The sequence below is a fragment of the Pseudophryne corroboree genome, chromosome 5 (assembly GCF_028390025.1).
Source record: "Pseudophryne corroboree isolate aPseCor3 chromosome 5, aPseCor3.hap2, whole genome shotgun sequence".
NCBI lineage: Eukaryota > Metazoa > Chordata > Amphibia > Anura > Myobatrachidae > Pseudophryne > Pseudophryne corroboree.
Genome location: NC_086448.1, coordinates 760,250,625 through 760,270,121, shown reverse-complemented (window position 1 = coordinate 760,270,121; position 19,497 = coordinate 760,250,625). Strand labels below are relative to the sequence as shown.

Sequence of the window (19,497 nt, the reverse complement as noted above, 5' to 3'; positions counted from 1 at the left end):
GCCTTAAAGGGTTCCCTAAGGGACGATCGCAAACTCCCGGTAAAACGACCAAGAGAACAAGGAGAGGCCATAGAGGAGGAAGAAGAAGTAGAAATAAGCAAAAAGAAACCTCTTCATATGAAATACTGTAGAAGGAGACAATAATGGGATATATAATCTATCCACCAAAGTATTAACAGCTAACGAAACCCGACTCCTAGAAAGAGGCCTTAACTTTGCCCCTGTAACAAAACCTAACATTTTTGTTTTATTTGTGGATTTGAATCGCTATGTGAGAAATTTAAGTAGAAAGAGATATTTTGCATTAAAAGCCATAAAATCAAAAAAAGAACTAGGTGCTCCTTTATTGTTAGACATAGACGAAATTGATGCACTTAAAAGTCTAGAGGAACTAGAATTAGAATCAGCAGTGGTAGAGCCCCAAAGTGTGAAAATATTTGATACCAATCGTGAAAGACTATTTAGGAACAAATCGGAATTTTACCCGCTACAATATAAAGGACCCTTTATAGAATGTTTCTATAAGAGTACATAATACAGTTCCGGGATATGTGCGAACGGGCAGATAAAATTTTTTTGAAAGATAATCTAACTATAGGCGAAAGGAAATCCATTAAACTTCTGTGCGATGACAAAAATATAACCATTAAGCCTGCTGATAAGGGGGGTGGGATAGTTATCCTCAACACTATAGACTATATACAAGAATCTTTGAGACAACTCCAGGATGAGAAATTTTATAGAGTGTTGGAGAGGGACCCTACCCCACAGTATCAGAAAGATCTAGGAATGTTGTTGGATCTCGCTCTCGCCGAGGGTGTGATATCCAAAGAAACTTTTTGGTTTTTGTTTAATAAGCACCCTATCACTCCTACTTTTTATTATGTGCCCAAAATTCACAAATCACTTCACCAACCACCTGGACGCCCTATTATTTCGGGAGTGGGTTCTCTTACTAGTAATTTATCTGCTTATGTTGATTTTCACTTACAAAGTCACGTAGAGAGTCTGAAGTCTTATATTAAAGACACCAAACACTTTTTAAATAAAATAAATTCAATACCATGGAAAGAAAATTACCATCTGTTGACTCTAGATGTAGAGTCATTGTATTCTAATATACCTCATGATATGGGTATTAGAGCAATAGAGGATTGTATCTACAAGAGAAATCTTCTATCGGACTCTCTATGTGACTTTTTGATTTCATCTATTAAATTTATTTTAGAGCACAACTATTTTACATTTGATTCACGGTATTATTTACAAACACGGGGGACTGCTATGGGGACCAGGTTCGCCCCGAGTTATGCGAACCTATACATGGGTGCCTTCGAGGACGACCATGTGTGGGTTGAACGCTACGGGGCGAATCTGGTCCTCTACGTACGTTTTATAGATGATTTGTTTATTATTTGGAATGGGGACACAGATTCTATACAATCTTTTATCACTAGTCTTAATAATAATAATTTTGGTTTAAAGTTCACTGCCACTTTTAGTTTAACTCAGATCAATTATTTGGATGTCATACTCTCGGTGAGAGAAAATAGACTTATAACGGAAACTTATAAAAAACCAGTTGATAAAAATAAATATCTTAATTATGAAAGTTCACACTTTAATGCCTGGAAAAACAATATACCAAAAAGTCAGCTAATTCGTACAAAACGGAACTGTACTCTAGAAACTACATATCAACATCAAGCAACTAGATTGATGAAGACCTTTTCAGGACAAGGATATCCTAGAGACATCATTCAGAAGGCATATGAAGAAGTTAACAATATAGATAGACAAACATTGTTACAAATAGGACATACACGGCAAAGTAAAGACCCAAGTAGAGAAGAGAAGAACATAGGTTTTATTACACAGTTTAATGGCAGTTCTAAGGAAATAAGAAACATCATAAAAAAGAACACACCCATTTTATTACAAGATGATATTCTTAAAGATGTAATTAACCCACAGGGAAAAGTGATTTTTAGGAGGGCTGAAAATTTGAAAACTAAATTGGTCCAGAGCCATTTTATTATGGCAAAGGAACCAATTATGGATAAAATGTGGCTCCCAAAGAAACCTGTAGGTTACCATAGGTGTGGGAATAGTAGATGTTTCATGTGTAATAACTCGGTGAGGAAAACCACAGAATTTTCCTCCTTTACCTCTGGGGTTAGATTTGAAATTAAAGACTTTCTAAACTGTCAATCTTCCTATGTTATCTACATTCTGAACTGCAAATGCGGGAAACAATATGTGGGACGAACAACCCGCACGCTCCATGTAAGATACATGGAGCACAAAAGAAATATACAGAATGGTAATAAATTACATCCCTTGTCAAAACATATTACACTATGCCAGAATGGTGATATGAAAAGTGTATCAGTAATGGCGATCGAACAAGTGAAGAAAACACATAGAGGGGGCGACAGGTTTGGGAGATTGTGTAGACGTGAGGCGTTCTGGATATTTAGACTAGACACCATGGTCCCGAATGGACTTAATGACGCCATTGAATTAAATAACATTTAGAACTACACTTCATCTTCCGTTACTCTTGCAAGTATATGTCTCTCATATATTTTTTTCTTTTGCCCCCCCCCCTTTTTTTCCTCCTCCCCCCCCCCCCCCCCCTCCCTTATCTTTTTGATCTTCCTTCTGATTGGAACAACATCATATGCCTTAGTAACATCATAAAAGTATCTACAGCTTGATCCCAAAGAAATACGATCTGGGACATATATTACTTTCCGTTCCTCTCCATTTTTATGTATTATATATGTATTATTTTTGTGTCTATTATGGTCTATGATGACATATATAGTTGGATTCCTTTTTTTCGGTGTGTGTGTGGACATTTAGACATACGGGCACACACACGTTAGATGTGGGTACGTGTGTGTATCTGTTCACGCGAACGTGCAGAAGAATGTATGGGATAATGAATATAATGAATATAATGAATATGTCGGAGATTAAATTGATTATGGCCGGATTAGATGGAAACATTTTGAAAAAAAGGAATATATACATATATATATATATATATATATATTAGGACTATATAGATGTTTGTTTTCCAAGGATACCTCTTGTTTCATTTATATTGATATAATAAAAGTATAAATTATGGTAAATAACATCTATATATAAATAGTCTAGTAACTTCTCCTCTCTGTAGATGATTTAGATAAAACTTAGATAAAACTTTGATAGGGATATAGATTCCTTGTGTATGGTCATATGTATATATGTGTGAGTGCATGTATATATATGCATGCATATATATATGTGTATGCATGTGTCCATGTATGGGTATGCATGCATATATATTTACACCTGAATTGATTGATTAGATATTTTATGTGTGCTAAGTTGCACTATTTTTATATTTATCTTTATTTTTATTTTTATTGTTACTTTTATCTTTATTATATATATTCTTCTTGACATGTCTCCTAAGGATATATAGAAATGTATAGGCACTTGTATTGTGCTGAGGATACAGCTAATGAATGATTGACTGCAGATGTGGGCTTGCAATCATGAGAAGTGCAGAAAGTCACTACACACCTGAAAGCCGATTTGCGCCTCATAGCCAGAATGAGGTCTGAAACGCCCAAGAGACTTAAAACGTCAGCATGATGGGCGGGCTAACGATTGAGCGCACAGCTTAAATACGGAGAGAGGAGATACCACACTTATTCTGATGAAGCCGCTGAGTCCGGAGGGAGGCGGGGAAACGCGTCAATTACTCATCTAAAATTGCTACATATACCACTATCCGGAGGTCTCGAGAATTACTACGAACGCTCCAACAGCTCTTAAATTGGAATTCTTCACCTCTTTCTACGATCCCCCAGAGATGACTGCAAGATAAAGGTTAAAAGCACCAGCAGCCGGGGAGGATCCCTTGGGTGAAACAATCCATATACAGGAGTGGTGAGACCGCACAATATAGTTGTCTGGCCAGACACATTTTTAGAGTGAGCATTGGCTCATATTATTAAAGAACTGTGGCTATATAAATGGGACAGCACATAAATTTACAGCTCAAGTGAAGAATAAACCTTATTTTTATCAATTCTGCACCAAAAGTGACTGTCACATAATTCCACAGGAAAGAATACTGTGTGCACTATTTAGCTCTAATAAATATCGGATAAGCTACATTTTTACAATAGGTGTTGGAAAGAAATTTTAAGTGGATACAGAGTAACTTGTTACAATATATGTTACACTCATTTCATATGTGAAGTGATTACTGTAAAAGTATATTAACCGGCCGGTGGTATAAATTGCATATCTTATTTTTATGTGTGTCTTTTAATAAAAAGATCTTTATAAATTCTAATCCATGTGCGCTGTAACATTAGTTCTTTTTTTGCTTGTCTTGATTTTTTTAAATCTAAAAGGGGTGAGTAGCCCCATGTTACTGGCAGCATATTGATTGGAGTGACAGAGCGCTAGATTCAGTATTGTTTATCTACAGTTGGCTCTGCAGGACTGTCACTACCAGTTCCAGGCCCTGCCATTTGGTCTTTCCACAGCACCGAGGGTGTTCACCAAAGTGATGGTAGAGATGATGACTCCGCAAACAGGGAGTGAACATTATTCTGTACCTGGACGATCTTCTGATAAAGGGGCTAATTCAGACCTGATCGGTGCTGTGCGTGTGAACTGCGCATGCCAGACAGCCGACTGCTGTCTTTAGCTAACGATCGCCTCTGCCTGATTGACAGGCAGAGGAGGTCGCTGGGCGGGACGGCGGCGTTAAGCCGCCATTTAAGGGGCGCGGTTCGGCCAACGCAGGTGCGCCGGACCGTGCCAGGAGCGGGCCATGGCGGCTGCGTGACCACAGGAGCCGCGCTTGCCGGGAGCTACTCCTGAAGTACAAAAGTATCGCCGCTGTGCAATGCTTTTGTACTTCTGCGACGGGTCAGGGACTGGCATGCGGGGCGGGCTACCCATGTGCTGGGCGTCCCTCCGCATTTCAGTGTACCTGATCATAGCTGTGCTAAATTTAGCACAGCTACGATCAACTCTGAATTATCCCCGTCCATGGAGCGGTTGTTAGACAGCATTGGCCTCTCATCCAGAATACTCCTGGATTACGGGTGGATTCTGAACCTACCAAAATCTCACTTGGAACCGGCACAGAGGCTTCTTTTCCTGGGAATGATACTGGACACAGAGTCTCAGAGTGTTCCTTCCCTTGGAGAAGGCTATGGTAATCCAGTCGATGGTTCGGGCTATCCTGAAGCCAACCTGGATCTCGGTGCATCTGTGCATTCGCCTTCTGGGGAAAATGGAGGCCTCTTACGAGGCGCTTTCAGTACGGAAGGTTTCATGTGAGGCCCTTCCAACTAGCTCTGTTGGACAAATGGTCCGGATCGCATCTTCACATGCACCAGAGGATCCGTCTGTCGTCAAGAGCCAGGATCTCCCTTCTGTGGTGGCTACAAACTTCTCACCTCGTCGAGGGTCGGAGGTTCGGGATTCAGGATTGGTTTCTGCTAACCACAGACGCAAGCCTCACAGGTTGAGGTGCAGTCACCCAGGGGGTGCAGTTTCAAGGAAGATGGTCAAGTCAGGAAGTCGTCCTTCCAATAAACATCCTGGAACTCAGGGCTATCTACAACGCCCTTCTGCAGGCCTCATCTGTACTTCGGAATCAGGCCATTCAAGTCCAGTCGGACAATGTGACGGCGGTAGCGTACATAAACCGACAGGGCGGAACAAAAAGCAGAGCAGCACTGTCAGAGGTGTCAAGAATTCTCCTCTAGGCGGAAAAACAGCCTTTATACCGGGAGTAGACAACTGGGGAGCAGACTTCCTCAGCAAACACGACCTGCACCCGGGGGAGTGGGACCTTCACCCGGAAGTGTTCCGATGGTTGACACGTCGGTGGGGATATCCACAGATCGATATAATGGCCTCTCAACTCAACAAGAAGCTCAAGCGGTATTCTTCCAGGTCGAGGGACCCACAGGCAGTGGCGGTAGACGCTCTGACAACTCCGTGGGTCTACCAGCTGGTGTACGTGTTTCCTCCACTTCCTTTGATCCCAAGATTTTTAAAAAGAATAAAAAGGTTCAAGCAATCCTCATTGCTCCAGACTGGCCACGAAGGGCCTGGTATGTGGATCTTCTCGAGATGCTGCTTGAATATCCGTGGACTCTACCTCTTCGCGATAAACTTTTGCAACACGGCCCGTTCGTCTATCAAGACTTACCGCAGCTACGTTTAACGGCATGGAAGTTGAACGGCTGATTTTAGCCAGGAGAGGGATTCCTGACAAGGTCATCCCGACTATGATCCAAGCCAGGAAGGGGGTAAATTTAAACATTACCACCGTATCTGGAAGAAATGTCTTTTGGTGTGAGAGCAGACAATATTCTGCGGTGGTATTTCATCTGGGACGTCTCCTGCTTTTTCTGCAGTCGGGAGTGGATGTGGGCCTACGTCTAGGCTCCATAAAAGTCCAGATTTCGGCCTTGTTTATTTTCTTTCAGAAACAATTGACCTCCCATGGCACCTTGGAATCTCAATTTGGTGCTGCAGTTCCTCCAACCGGACTGGTTTAAACCGTTACAAAAGGTTGCAGTAAAGTACCTTACGTGGAAGACCGTCACACTGTTGGCCTTGCCTTCAGCAAGACGAGTGTCGGAGCTAGGGGTGTTGTCTCACAAGAGCCCCTCCTTAATTTTCCATGAGGACAGAGCTGAACTCAGAACTCGTCAGCAATTTCTTCCTAAGGTGGTGTCTGCGTTTCACATCCACCAACCTATTGTGGTTCCGGTTGTTACGGACACCTCTGCTACTTCAAAGTCTTTGTCTGTTGTGAGGGCTTTGAAGGTGTATCTAAAGAGAACAGCTCTTCACAGGAAATCCGACTCGCTGTTCGTTCTCTATGATCCCAATAAAATTGGGTGTCTGCTTCAAAGCAGTCCATTGCACGCTGGATCAGGCTCACTATCCAGCATGCTTATTCCACGGCAGGCTTTCCGGTTCCAAAATCTGTACAGGCTCACTCTACTAGGTCGGTGGGTTCTTCTTGAGCGGCTGCCCGGGGTGTCTCGGCTTTACAGCTCTGCCGAGCAGCTACTTGGTTCGGTTTGAACACGTTTGTTAAGTTTTACAAGTTCGATTCTTTGGCCTCTGAGGACCTTCAGTTTGGTCAATCAGTTCTGCAGGAACCTCGGCACTCTCCCATCCGGTTTGGGTGCTTTGGTACTTCCCCATGGTACTAAATGGATTAAGAGAAAATAGGATTTTATTACCTACCGGTAAATCCTTTTCTCGTAGTCCGTAGGCGATTCTGGGCGCCCGTCCGTTGCTTCGTTCTTCCTGCACTGTTACTTGGTTCAGTAATGTTGTTTGGTTCAGCTGTTGCTGTTCTTGTTTTCAAGTTTGGTTAGCATGGCTTTCCTCTTGTTCTGTGTGCTGGTTCGTAATCTCACCACCTTCCTTTTTCTATATCCTTCTCTCAAAGTATGTCCGTCTCCTCGGTCACAGTTTCCTAGAGCCAGCGCACACTATCAAATTCTTAGTGTCCAAGGCTCCTAGTAGTCCTGTGTATACCCCATGGTACTAAATGGATTCCCAGTATCCCCTACGGACTACGATAAAAGGATTTACCGGTAGGTAACTAAAATCCTATTTTTTTCCCCTCTATTTATGCTTCTTAGTAGCCATACACTGTACTAAGGCCCTCATTCCGAGTTGATCACTCGATAACTACTTTTTGCAGCCGTGCAGACGCATAGTCGCCACCCACGGGGGAGTGTATTTTTGCTTTACAAGTGTGCGATCGCATGTGCAGCCGAGCGGTACAAAAACATTTTGTGCAAAACAAGACCAGCCCTGAAGTTACTTATCCTGCACGAAGATCCTAGTGACGGAGATCCCGGAATTGACGTCTGATACCCACCCAGCAAACGCCTGGTCACGCCTGCATTTTCCCTACCACTCACAGAAAACGGTCAGTTGTCACCCATAAACGCCCTCTTCCTGTCAATCTCCTTGCGATCAACTGTACGAATGGAATCGTCGCTAGAAGCATTGCACAGCAACGATGCTGTTTGTACCCGTATGACGCGTGTGAGCATTGCATTGCGGTGCATACGCATCCACAGTTTTGCCGTGTTTTTCTCTGACGTCCTAGTGGATGCTGGGAACTCCGAAAGGACCATGGGGAATAGCGGCTCCGCAGGAGACTGGGCACAACTAAAGAAAGCTTTTAGGTCACCTGGTGTGCACTGGCTCCTCCCACTATGACCCTCCTCCAAGCCTCAGTTAGATTTTGTGCCCGGCCGAGGTTGGATGCACACTAGGAGCTCTCCTGAGCTTCTAGAAAGAAAGTATATAATTAGGTTTTTTATTTTACAGTGAGACCTGCTGGCAACAGGCTCACTGCAGCGAGGGACTAAGGGGAGAAGAAGCGAACCTACCTGCTTGCAGCTAGCTTGGGCTTCTTAGGCTACTGGACACCATTAGCTCCAGAGGGATCAACCGCATGAAACTGGCCTTGGTGTTCGGTCCCGGAGCCGCGCCGCCGTCCCCCTTACAGAGCCAGAAGCAAGAAGAGGTCCGGAAAATCGGCGGCAGAAGACATCAGTCTTCACCATGGTAGCGCACAGCACTGCAGCTGTGCGCCATTGCTCCTCATGCACACTTCACACTCCGGTCACTGAGGGTGCAGGGCGCTGGGGGGGGGGGGGGGGCGCCCTGAGCAGCAATAAAAACACCTTGGCTGGCATATATATCACAATATATAGCCCCAGAGGCTATATATGTGATAAATACCCCTGCCAGAATCCATAAAAATGCGGGAGAAAAGTCCGCGAAAAAGGGGCGGAGCTATCTCTCTCAGCACACTGGCGCCATTTTCTCTTCACAGTGCAACTGGAAGACAGCTCCCCAGGCTCTCCCCTGTAGTTTTCAGGCTCAAAGGGTTAAAAAGAGAGGGGGGGGCACTAAATGTAGGCGCAATATTGTATATACAAGCAGCTATTGGGAAAAATTCACTCAATATAGTGTTAATCCCTAAATTATATAGCGCTCTGGTGTGTGCTGGCATACTCTCTCTCTGTCTACCCAAAGGGCTGTGTGGGGTCCTGTCCTCAGTCAGAGCATTCCCTGTGTGTGTGCGGTGTGTCGGTACGGCTGTGTCGACACGTTTGATGAGGAGGCTTATGTGATGGCAGAGCAGATGCCGATAAATGTGATGTCGCCCCCTGGGGGCCGACACCAGAGTGGATGGATAGGTGGAAGGTATAAACCGACAGTGTCAACTCCTTACATAAAAGGCTGGATGACGTAACAGCTATGGGACAGCCGGCTTCTCAGCCCGCGCCTGCCCAGGCGTCTCAAAGGCCATCAGGGGCTCAAAAACGCCCGCTCCCTCAGATGGCAGACACAGATGTCGACACGGAGTCTGACTCCAGTGTCGACGAGGTTGAGACATATACACAATCCACTAGGAACATCTGTTACATGATCCCGGCAAATAAAAAATGTGTTACGCATTTCTGACATTAACCCAAGTACCACTAAAAAAGGGTTTTATGTTTGGGGAGAAAAAGCAGGCAGTGTTTTGTTCCCCCATCAACGGAGTGAATGAAGTGTGAAAAAGCGTGGGTTCCCCCGATAAGAAACTGGTAATTTCTAAAAAGTTACTGATGGCGTACCCTTTCCCGCCAAAGGATAAGTTACGCTGGGAGATATCCCCTAGGGTGGATAAGGCGCTCACACGTTTGTCAAAAAAGGTGGCACTGCCGTCTTAGGATACGGCCACTTTGAAGGTACCTGCTGATAAAAAGCAGGAGGCTATCCTGAAGTCTGTATTTACACACTCAGGTACTAGACTGAGACCTGCAGATAGTGCTGCTGCTGCGTGGTCCGTAACCCTGTCAAACAGGGATACTAGTTTGCGAACATAAGACGTCGTCTTATATATGAGGGATGCACAGAGGGATATTTTGCCGGCTGGCATCCAGAATTAATGCAATGTCCATTCGGTCAGGAGGTTATTAGAGACCCGACACTGGATAGGTGATGCTGACTTTAAAAGGCACATAGAGCCTTATAAGGGTGAGGAATTGTTTGGGGATGGTCTCTGGGACCTCGTATCCACAGCAACAGCTGGGAAGAAAATTTTTTACCTCAGGTTTCCTCACAGCCTCAGAAAGCACTGTATTATCAGGTACAGTCCTTTCGGCTTCAGAAATGCAAGCGTGTAAAACGAGGGAAGAGGGGAAAAAGCTGCACCAGTCAGCCAGTTCCCAGAATCAAAATTCTTCCCCCGCTTCCTCTGAGTCCACCGCATGACGCGGGGGCTCCACAGGCGTAGCCAGGTACGGTGGGGGGCCGCCTCAAAAATTTCAGCGATCAGTGGGCTCGCTCACAGGTGGATCCCTAGATCCTTCAAGTAGTATTTCAGGGGTACAAGCTGGAATTCGAGGCGTCTCCCCCCCGCCGTTTCCTCAAATCTGCCTTGCCGACAACTCCCTCAGGCAGGGAGACTGTGCTAGAGGCAATTCACAAGCTGTATTCCCAGCAGGTGATAGTCAAGGTGCCCCTACTTCCACAAGGACGGGGTTACTATTCCACACTGTTTGTGGTACCGAAACCGGACGGTTCGGTGAGACCCATTTTATATTTGAAATCCTTGAACACATACATAAAAAAATTCAAGTTCAAGATGGAATCGCTCAGGGCGATTATTGCAAGCCTGGAGGAGGGGGATTACATGGTATCCCTGGACATCAAGGAGGCTTACCTACATGTCCCCATTTACCATCCTCACCAGGAGTACCTCAGATTTGTGGTACAGGATTGCCATTACCAATTCCAAACACTGCCGTTTGGACTGTCCACGGCACCGAGGGTCTTTACCAAGGTAATGGCAGAAATGATTATACTCCTTCGAGAAAGGAAGTTTTAATTATCCCGTACTTGGACGATCTCCTTATAAAGGCGAGGTCCAAGGAGCAGTTGTTGGTCGGAGTAGCACTATCTCGGGAAGTGCTACAACAGCACGGATGGATTCTATACATTCCAAAGTCACAGCTGGTTCCTACCACACGCCTACTGTTCCTGGGGATGGTTCTGGACACAGAACAGAAAAAAGTGTTTCTCCCGCAGGAGAAAGCCAAGGAGCTGTCATCTCTAGTCAGAGACCTCCTGAAACCAAAACAGGTATCGGTGCATCACTGCACACGAGTCCTGGGAAAAATGGTAGATTCTTACGAAGCAAAATTCCATTCGGCAGGTTCCATGCAAGAACCTTTCAGTGGGACCTCTTGGACAAGTGGTCGGGATCGCATCTTCAGATGCATCGGCTGATAACCCTGTCTCCAAGGACCAGGGTATCTCTACTGTGGTGGCTGCAGAGTGCTCATCTTCAAGAGGGCCGCAGATTCGGCATACAGGACTGGGTCCTGGTAACCACGGATGCCAGCCTTCGAGGCTGGGGGGCAGTCACACAGGGAAGAAATTTCCAAGGACTATGGTCAAGTCAGGAGTCGTCACTACACATAAATATTCTGGAACTGAGGGCCATTTACAATGCCCTAAGTCTGGCAAGGCCTCTGCTTCAAAACCAGCCGGTACTGATCCAATCAGACAACATCACGGCAGTCGCCCATGTAAACGGACAGGGCGGCACAAGAAGCAGGATGGCGATGGCAGTGGCAGAAGCCACAAGGATTCTCCGATGGGCGGAAAATCACGTCTTAGCACTGTCAGCAGTGTTCATTCCGGGAGTGGACAACTGGGAAGCAGACTTCCTCAGCGGACACGACCTACACCCAGGAGAGTGGGGACTTCATCCAGAAGTCTTACAACTGTTGGTAAACCGTTGGGAAAGGCCACAGGTGGACATGATGGCGTCCCGCCTAAACAAAAAACTAGAGAGATATTGCGCCAGGTCAAGGGACCCTCAGGCGATAGCTGTGGACGCTCTAGTGACACCGTGGGTGTACCAGTCAGTTTGTGTTCCCTCTCATACCAAGGGTACTGAGAATAATAAGAAAACGAGGAGTAAGAACAATACTCGTGGTTCCGGATTGGCCAAGACGAGCGTGATACCCGGAACTTCAAGAGATGATCTCAGAGGACCCATGGCCTCTGCCGCTCAGACAGGACCTGCTGCAGCAGGGGCCCTGTCTGTTCCAAGACTTACCGCAGCTGCGTTTGACGGCATGGCGGTTGAACGCCGGATCCTGAAGGAAAAGGGCATTCCGGAGGAAGTCATTCCTACGCTGATTAAAGCCAGGAAAGATGTAACTGCAAAGCATTATCACCGCATATGGCGGATGTATGTTGCTTGGTGTGAGGCCAAAAAGGCCCCAACAGAGGAATTTCAACTGGGTCGATTTCTGCATTTCCTACAAGCAGGAGTGACTATGGGCCTGAAATTAGGCTCCATTAAGGTACAGATCTCGGCTCTGTCGATTTTCTTCCAGAAAGAACTAGCTTCACTACCTGAAGTTCAGACGTTTGTTAAGGGAGTGCTGCATATTCAGCCCCTTTTGTGCCTCCAGTGGCACCTTGGGATCTCAACGTGGTGTTGAGTTTCTTAAAATCACATTGGTTTGAGCCACTTAAAACCGTGGATCTAAAATATCTCACGTGGAAAGTGGTCATGTTATTGGCCTTGGCTTCAGCCAGGCGTGTGTCAGAATTGGCGGCTTTGTCATGTAAAAGCCCTTATCTGATTTTCCATATGGATAGGGCAGAATTGAGGACTCGTCCCCAGTTTCTCCCTAAGGTGGTATCAGCTTTTCACTTGAACCAACCTATTGTGGTGCCTGCGGCTACTAGGGACTTGGAGGATTCCAACTTACTGGACGTAGTCAGGGCCTTGAAAATTTATGTTTCCAGGACGGCTAGAGTCAGGAAAACTGACTCGCTATTTTTCCTGTATGCACCCAACAAGCTGGGTGCTCCTGCTTCTAAGCAGACTATTGCTCGCTGGATTTGTAGCACAATTCAGCTGGCGCATTCTGCGGCTGGACTGCCGCATCCTAAATCAGTAAAAGCCCATTCCACAAGGAAGGTGGGCTCATCTTGGGCGGCTGCCCGAGGGGTCTCGGCTTTACAACTTTGCCGAGCTGCTACTTGGTCAGGGGCAAACACGTTTGCAAAATTCTACAAATTTGATACCCTGGCTGAGGAGGACCTTGAGTTCTCTCATTCGGTGCTGCAGAGTCATCCGCACTCTCCCGCCCGTTTGGGAGCTTTGGTATAATCCCCATGGTCCTTTCGGAGTTCCCAGCATCCACTAGGACGTCAGAGAAAATAAGATTTTACTCACCGGTAAATCTATTTCTCGTAGTCCGTAGTGGATGCTGGGCGCCCGTCCCAAGTGCGGATTGTCTGCAATACTTGTATATAGTTATTGCCTAACTAAAGGGTTATTGTTGAGCCATCTGTTGAGAGGCTCAGTTGTTTTCATACTGTTAAACTGGGTATGGTATCACGAGTTATACGGTGTGGCTGGTAAGAGTCTTACCCAGGATTCAAAATCCTTCCTTATTATGTCAGCTCGTCCGGGCACAGTGTCCTAACTGAGGCTTGGAGGAGGGTCATAGTGGGAGGAGCCAGTGCACACCAGGTGACCTAAAAGCTTTCTTTAGTTGTGCCCAGTCTCCTGCGGAGCCGCTATTCCCCATGGTCCTTTCGGAGTATCCACTACGGACTACGAGAAATAGATTTACCGGTGAGTAAAATCTTATTTTTTACCTGATCGCTGCGCTGCGAAAATTGCCAGTGAGCGATCAACTCGTAATGACCCCCTAAGTACTTACAATTAGTTTTTTTTTGTTGGAAAGGAATTGTTATAAAGTTGCAGAGAAAGCATAAGGATGCATGGCATGGGTTACTTGTATTGGACCCATCTTTTGCATGCTTACCCTAGATTGAGCTACTTTTTTCACAATTTTGCATCTTAGTTCATTTAGGGGGACATTTACTAAGCAGTGATAAGAGCGGAGAAGTGAGCCAGTGGAGAAGTTGCCCCATCAACCAATCAGCAGCTCTGTATAATTTTATAGTATGCAAATTATAGATATTACTTTATTGCTGATTGGTTGCCATGGGCACTTCTCCGCTGGCTCACTTCCCCACTCTTATCACTGCTTCGTAAATGTTCCCCTTAGTGTACTAGGTACTTAGGACTAGAGTATTGGCGAAGTAGCAAAGTCCATGGTGATCTACACAATACTATTCAGGGTGATGAGGATAGGTGTATGTGGACACGCCTCTATCTGGCGGAACCATTCTGTGCTGTTTTAGAGAGGTAAGCAATATATTATACTTTCTACTTTCCCCATTAGAAACTTTGGAAGTCTGTTCATTTAGGGTAACACTTCTAGGGGATTTCAGGCTCCATTGCAATACAATCAGAAGAGCCAGCTGGGGCTCAAAGCCTTGCTAACTCGCTGCAAGTCCTAGTCAAGGGTTGGAGCAGATTGGAACAGCCTAAACAATTTGCAGGCAAAAATTAGTGGCTAAATGGTTTTTACCTGTGGCATTTAGCCACTAATTTTTGCCTGCAAATTGTTTAGGCTGTTTTGTATGCTTAAAAATGTAAAATGAGTATATAATTATAACATAGTGCAGGGCAGTGGTAACTGCAACGATGTGTGCTTTTTCTTTTTAAAAAAATTACATTTGGCTTCTAAGTATCAGGTTATGTCAAATTTATGGCAACAATTGTATTGGTTATATCAGCTGCTGGTATGCGAGTGTTCATGGTTTGCACTGTCTAAACCTATTGCAGCAAATATATATTCCTTTAAAGCACATCTACCCATATATCTGTGTGCTAATTTAGCTAATCCTTCCATCGTTGATACTATTCAATTTTTGCTTTCCTGACGGACAGATTTAATCTGCAATAACAGACATTTGGTTCATTGGAATTTTGTGTTTGTTCTTTACACATGCCTTAAATTATAATAGGCTACTCTTTTTGTTTTGCCTCACGCTACGAACAATAACAGAGGCTTATGCTATCAACTCTTGTTGACCATATGATTTAACCTCTGCACACCCATGTGTTTGGGTCGCTAAATTGGTGCAATGACGGTCAACAAATTTATCTAATAAGGAGGATTGTATTTGGCTAAAACTGGCACAATAACACACATCCCGCAATCAGTTGCACTCTCTGCCCTTTTCCATACGTCACCCACTACCATACCACACTGGGTATGCCCAACCCCGTCCGATCTTGGAGGCGATACAGTGTTGGGCCTGGTCAGTACTTCAGTGGGAGACCACTTAGGAATACCAGGTGTTGTGGGTCTCCAGTGGAATTGAATTGGTGTTTGCACTGAACCCACGGAGGGATGGGCATTTGCTTGCTAGATACTGAATTATCACAGTAACAATCCATCAATATGTTCGCAGATTTAACTTTATGTATGGCTTAGAAAGTTTACAGCCATCTCATTATTAAATTGGGTATCTTGTGTTTTTTTAAACAAGAAAAAAATTTTTTTCAGTAAACTCCATTAGTGTACCTAGCATTTTATATATAGACTATTAAAAGTTATGTTTTAATCTTCTCATTATCACATTACTACTCATACAGACATCATATCTGCAAATAACTCTCCGGGAATGAGTGCTCCCACCCAAGGTCATTTTTTCTTCTTTTCCTAAAATTCAAATACGTTCGGACCTTTGGGAGCACCGCTGACAATCACCATTTTGTCTGCCCATAGAGATTTATTCTGATGGTAGAAGGTGATTTATCTTAGACTACCGTCTAATCTGTCAGTTTTTCTCGGAGCAAATATTTCATTTACTGTTTTCATTATCTCTTTTTTTGATCCTGTGCGGTATTCCCAAACCCAAACCCCCCCTTTTCTGAAAATCTCTCCCTTCCTAATTCTCACACCCTATTACATTCTCCCCCATGTGTTTGACAGAAAAAAATATTCTCGCAGTCTCGCTGTAGTCATTCCAGGAGCTAAACCTTCTCAGCAGACTTGTCCTACAGCCCAGAGAGTGGATGGTGTCCGCCAAATGGAGACATGATGGCATCTCAGTTGAAGCATATGTGGCGTAATCCTGCTAAAGGATTAGGAATCTGCAGTCATGTTTTATCAATGCTTTGTTGATTCCATGAATATCTTATTCAATTTACTTGTTCCCTCTGGTAGCCATGCTCACGCTTATCCTGATGAAAACTGAACAAGAAGGCTGTGGAACAAGAAGTACCCGAAAACGTTTTTTCTTTTGTCATGCATCTGCCAGGATCTGTAAATTCTGCAACAGTTTCATCAGTTTAGCTGTTAAGGCCATGATTCTTAAGACAAAGGGCTTATATGACAGTGTGGATCTGGACCATGCTTAAGGCTACAGAACTGGTTCAAGCTAATAAATATCGTAAGGTACTTTAAAAATCTATATTTTCTGGTGCATGATGAAATACTTTACCTCTTCTTTTCAGTTGCCCTATTTTACTTCTATTTCTCTGTTTCTGCAAGAAGATCCTGGACAGTGGTTGGAGTCTTTACATTTTAAAGGTACATGTTTGTCTGCTTCAGAAGAAGCTGGCAATTTTGCTGGATGGTCAGATGTTTTTGCATAGAGCAATACATGTGTAACTGTCCATACAGTTGTCCTATTGCATTACAAATGGAGCTCCTTGTTTCCTCCCACTGGAGTAACTATTCCTCCCATAGTCTCCCTCACAGTTGACAAAATTACTATTGTTACCCAAGTCCTGCTGTCTTGGCATTACCCTCCTACTCCTCTCGGCTTCAGCCATTTCATACAGTCCCTCACCCTATCCTGACTCCTACACTTTTACAACATTGCTATTGCCCATTCCTGATAGAGGATGTTACCAAACCTTTGATCCACTCTCTTGATCTCCTACCTATATTATGCAATATCCTACTTTCTCTATCGTCCTAAGTGGATGCTGGGGTTCCTGAAAGGACCATGGGGAATAGCGGCTCCGCAGGAGACAGGGCACAAAAAAGTAAAGCTTTACTAGGTCAGGTGGTGTGCACTGGCTCCTCCCCCTATGACCCTCCTCCAGACTCCAGTTAGATTTTGTGCCCGAACGAGAAGGGTGCAATCTAGGTGGCTCTCCTAAAGAGCTGCTTAGAGAAAGTTTAGTTTAGGTTTTTTTCTTTACAGTGAGTCCTGCTGGCAACAGGATCACTGCAACGTGGGACTTAGGGGGAAAGTAGTAAACTCACCTGCATGCAGAGTGGATTTGCTGCTTGGCTACTGGACACCATTAGCTCCAGAGGGATCGAACACAGGCCCAGCCGTGGAGTCCGGTCCCGGAGCCGCGCCGCCGACCCCCTTGCAGATGCTGAAGCGTGAAGAGGTCCGGAAACCGGCGGCTGAAGACTCCTCAGTCTTCATAAGGTAGCGCACAGCACTGCAGCTGTGCGCCATTTTCCTCTCAGCACACTTCACTGGGCAGTCACTGAGGGTGCAGAGCGCTGGGGGGGGGCGCTCTGAGAGGCAAATATAAACCTTATACAAGGCTAAAAATACCTCACATATAGCCCATAGGGGCTATATGGAGATATTTAACCCCTGCCTGACTGGAAAAATAGCGGGAGAAGAACCCGCCGAAAAAGGGGCGGGGCCTATCTCCTCAGCACACGGCGCCATTTTCTGTCACAGCTCCGCTGGTCAGAACGGCTCCCAGGTCTCTCCCCTGCACTGCACTACAGAAACAGGGTAAAACAGAGAGGGGGGGCACATTAATGGCTATATATATATATATATATTAAAGCAGCTATAAGGGAACACTTAATATAAGGATATCCCTTGTATATATAGCGCTTTGTGGTGTGTGCTGGCAGACTCTCCCTCTGTCTCCCCAAAAGGGCTAGTGGGTCCTGTCTTCATTAGAGCATTCCCTGTGAGTTTGCGGTGTGTGTCGGTACGTGGTGTCGACATGTATGAGGACGATATTGGTGTGGAGGCGGAGCAATTGCCAAATATGCAGATGTCACCCCCCAGGGGGTCGACACCAGAATGGATGCCTTTATTTGTGGAATTACGTGATGGTTTATCTTCCCTTAAACAGTCAGTTGAGGACATGAGGCGGCCGGACAATCAATTAATGCCTGTCCAGGCGCCTCAAACACCGTCAGGGGCTGTAAAACGCCCTTTGCCTCAGTCGGTCGACACAGACCCAGACACGGGCACTGATTCCAGTGACGACGGTAGAAATTCAAACGTATTTTCCAGTAGGGCCACACGTTATATGATTTTGGCAATGAAGGAGACGTTACATTTAGCTGATACTACAGATACCGTAAAACAGGGTATTATGTATGGTGTGAAAAAACTACAAACAGTTTTTCCTGAATCAGAAGAATTAAATGACGTGTGTGATGAAGCGTGGGTTGCTCCTGATAAAAAGTTGATAATTTCAAAAAAGTTATTGGCATTATACCCTTTCCCGCCAGAGGTTAGGGCGCGCTGGGAAACACCCCCTAAGGTGGACAAGGCGCTCACACGCTTATCCAAACAAGTGGCGTTACCCTCTCCTGAGACGGCCGCACTTAAGGATCCATCAGATAGAAAGATGGAAGTTATTCAAAAGAATATATACACACATGCAGGTGTTATACTACGACCAGCTATAGCAACTGCCTGGATGTGCAGTGCTGGAGTAGTTTGGTCAGAATCCCTGATTGAAAATATTGATACCCTAGATAGGGACAATGTTTTACTGTCGTTAGAACAAATAAAGGATGCATTTATCTATATGCGTGATGCACAGAGGGATATTTGCACACTGGCATCTCGGGTGAGTGCTATGTCCATTTCAGCCAGAAGAGCCTTATGGACACGACAGTGGACAGGCGATGCGGATTCAAAACGTCACATGGAGGTTTTGCCGTATAAAGGGGAGGAGTTATTTGGAGTTGGTCTATCAGACTTGGTGGCCACGGCTACTGCCGGGAAATCCACTTTTTTACCTCAAGTCACTCCCCAACAGAGAAAGGCACCGACCTTTCAACCGCAGCCTTTTCGCTCCTACAAAAATAAGAGAGCAAAGGGCTTGTCGTACCTGCCACGAGGCAGAGGAAGAGGGAAGAGACACCAACAGGCAGCTCCTTCCCAGGAACAGAAGCCCTCCCCGGCTCCTGCAAAAACCTCAGCATGACGCTGGGGCCTCTCAAGCGGACTCGGGGACAGTGGGGGGCCGTCTCAAAAATTACAGCGCGCAGTGGGCTCACTCGCAGGTAGACCCCTGGATCCTGCAGATAATATCTCAGGGGTACAGGTTGGAATTAGAGACGGATCCTCCTCATCGTTTCCTGAAGTCTGCCTTACCAACCGTCTCTTCCGAAAGGGAGAGGGTGTTGGAAGCCATTCACAAGCTGTACGCTCAGCAGGTGATAGTCAAAGTACCCCTATTACAACAAGGAAAGGGGTATTATTCCACTCTATTTGTGGTACCGAAGCCGGATGGCTCGGTAAGGCCTATTC

General features: G+C 45.3%; 1 protein-coding gene and 1 pseudogene across 2 annotated transcripts in view; both read left to right on the top strand.

Moving 5' to 3' along the window:
* The window catches only part of FBXO43 (F-box protein 43), a 233,812-nt gene that overhangs the window by 201,200 nt on the left and 13,115 nt on the right, over positions 1-19,497 (top strand). Inside the window, exon 5 of one of the 2 annotated variants that reach the window (XM_063924197.1) lies at positions 16,475-16,550. The exons of the other annotated variant lie outside the window; for it this stretch is intronic. Coding sequence (XP_063780267.1) covers positions 16,475-16,550 — 76 coding nt within the window. The remainder of the gene's footprint in view (positions 1-16,474; positions 16,551-19,497) is intronic. 2 annotated transcript variants of the gene reach the window in all.
* LOC134929734 (5S ribosomal RNA) lies at positions 15,204-15,322 on the top strand (annotated as a pseudogene).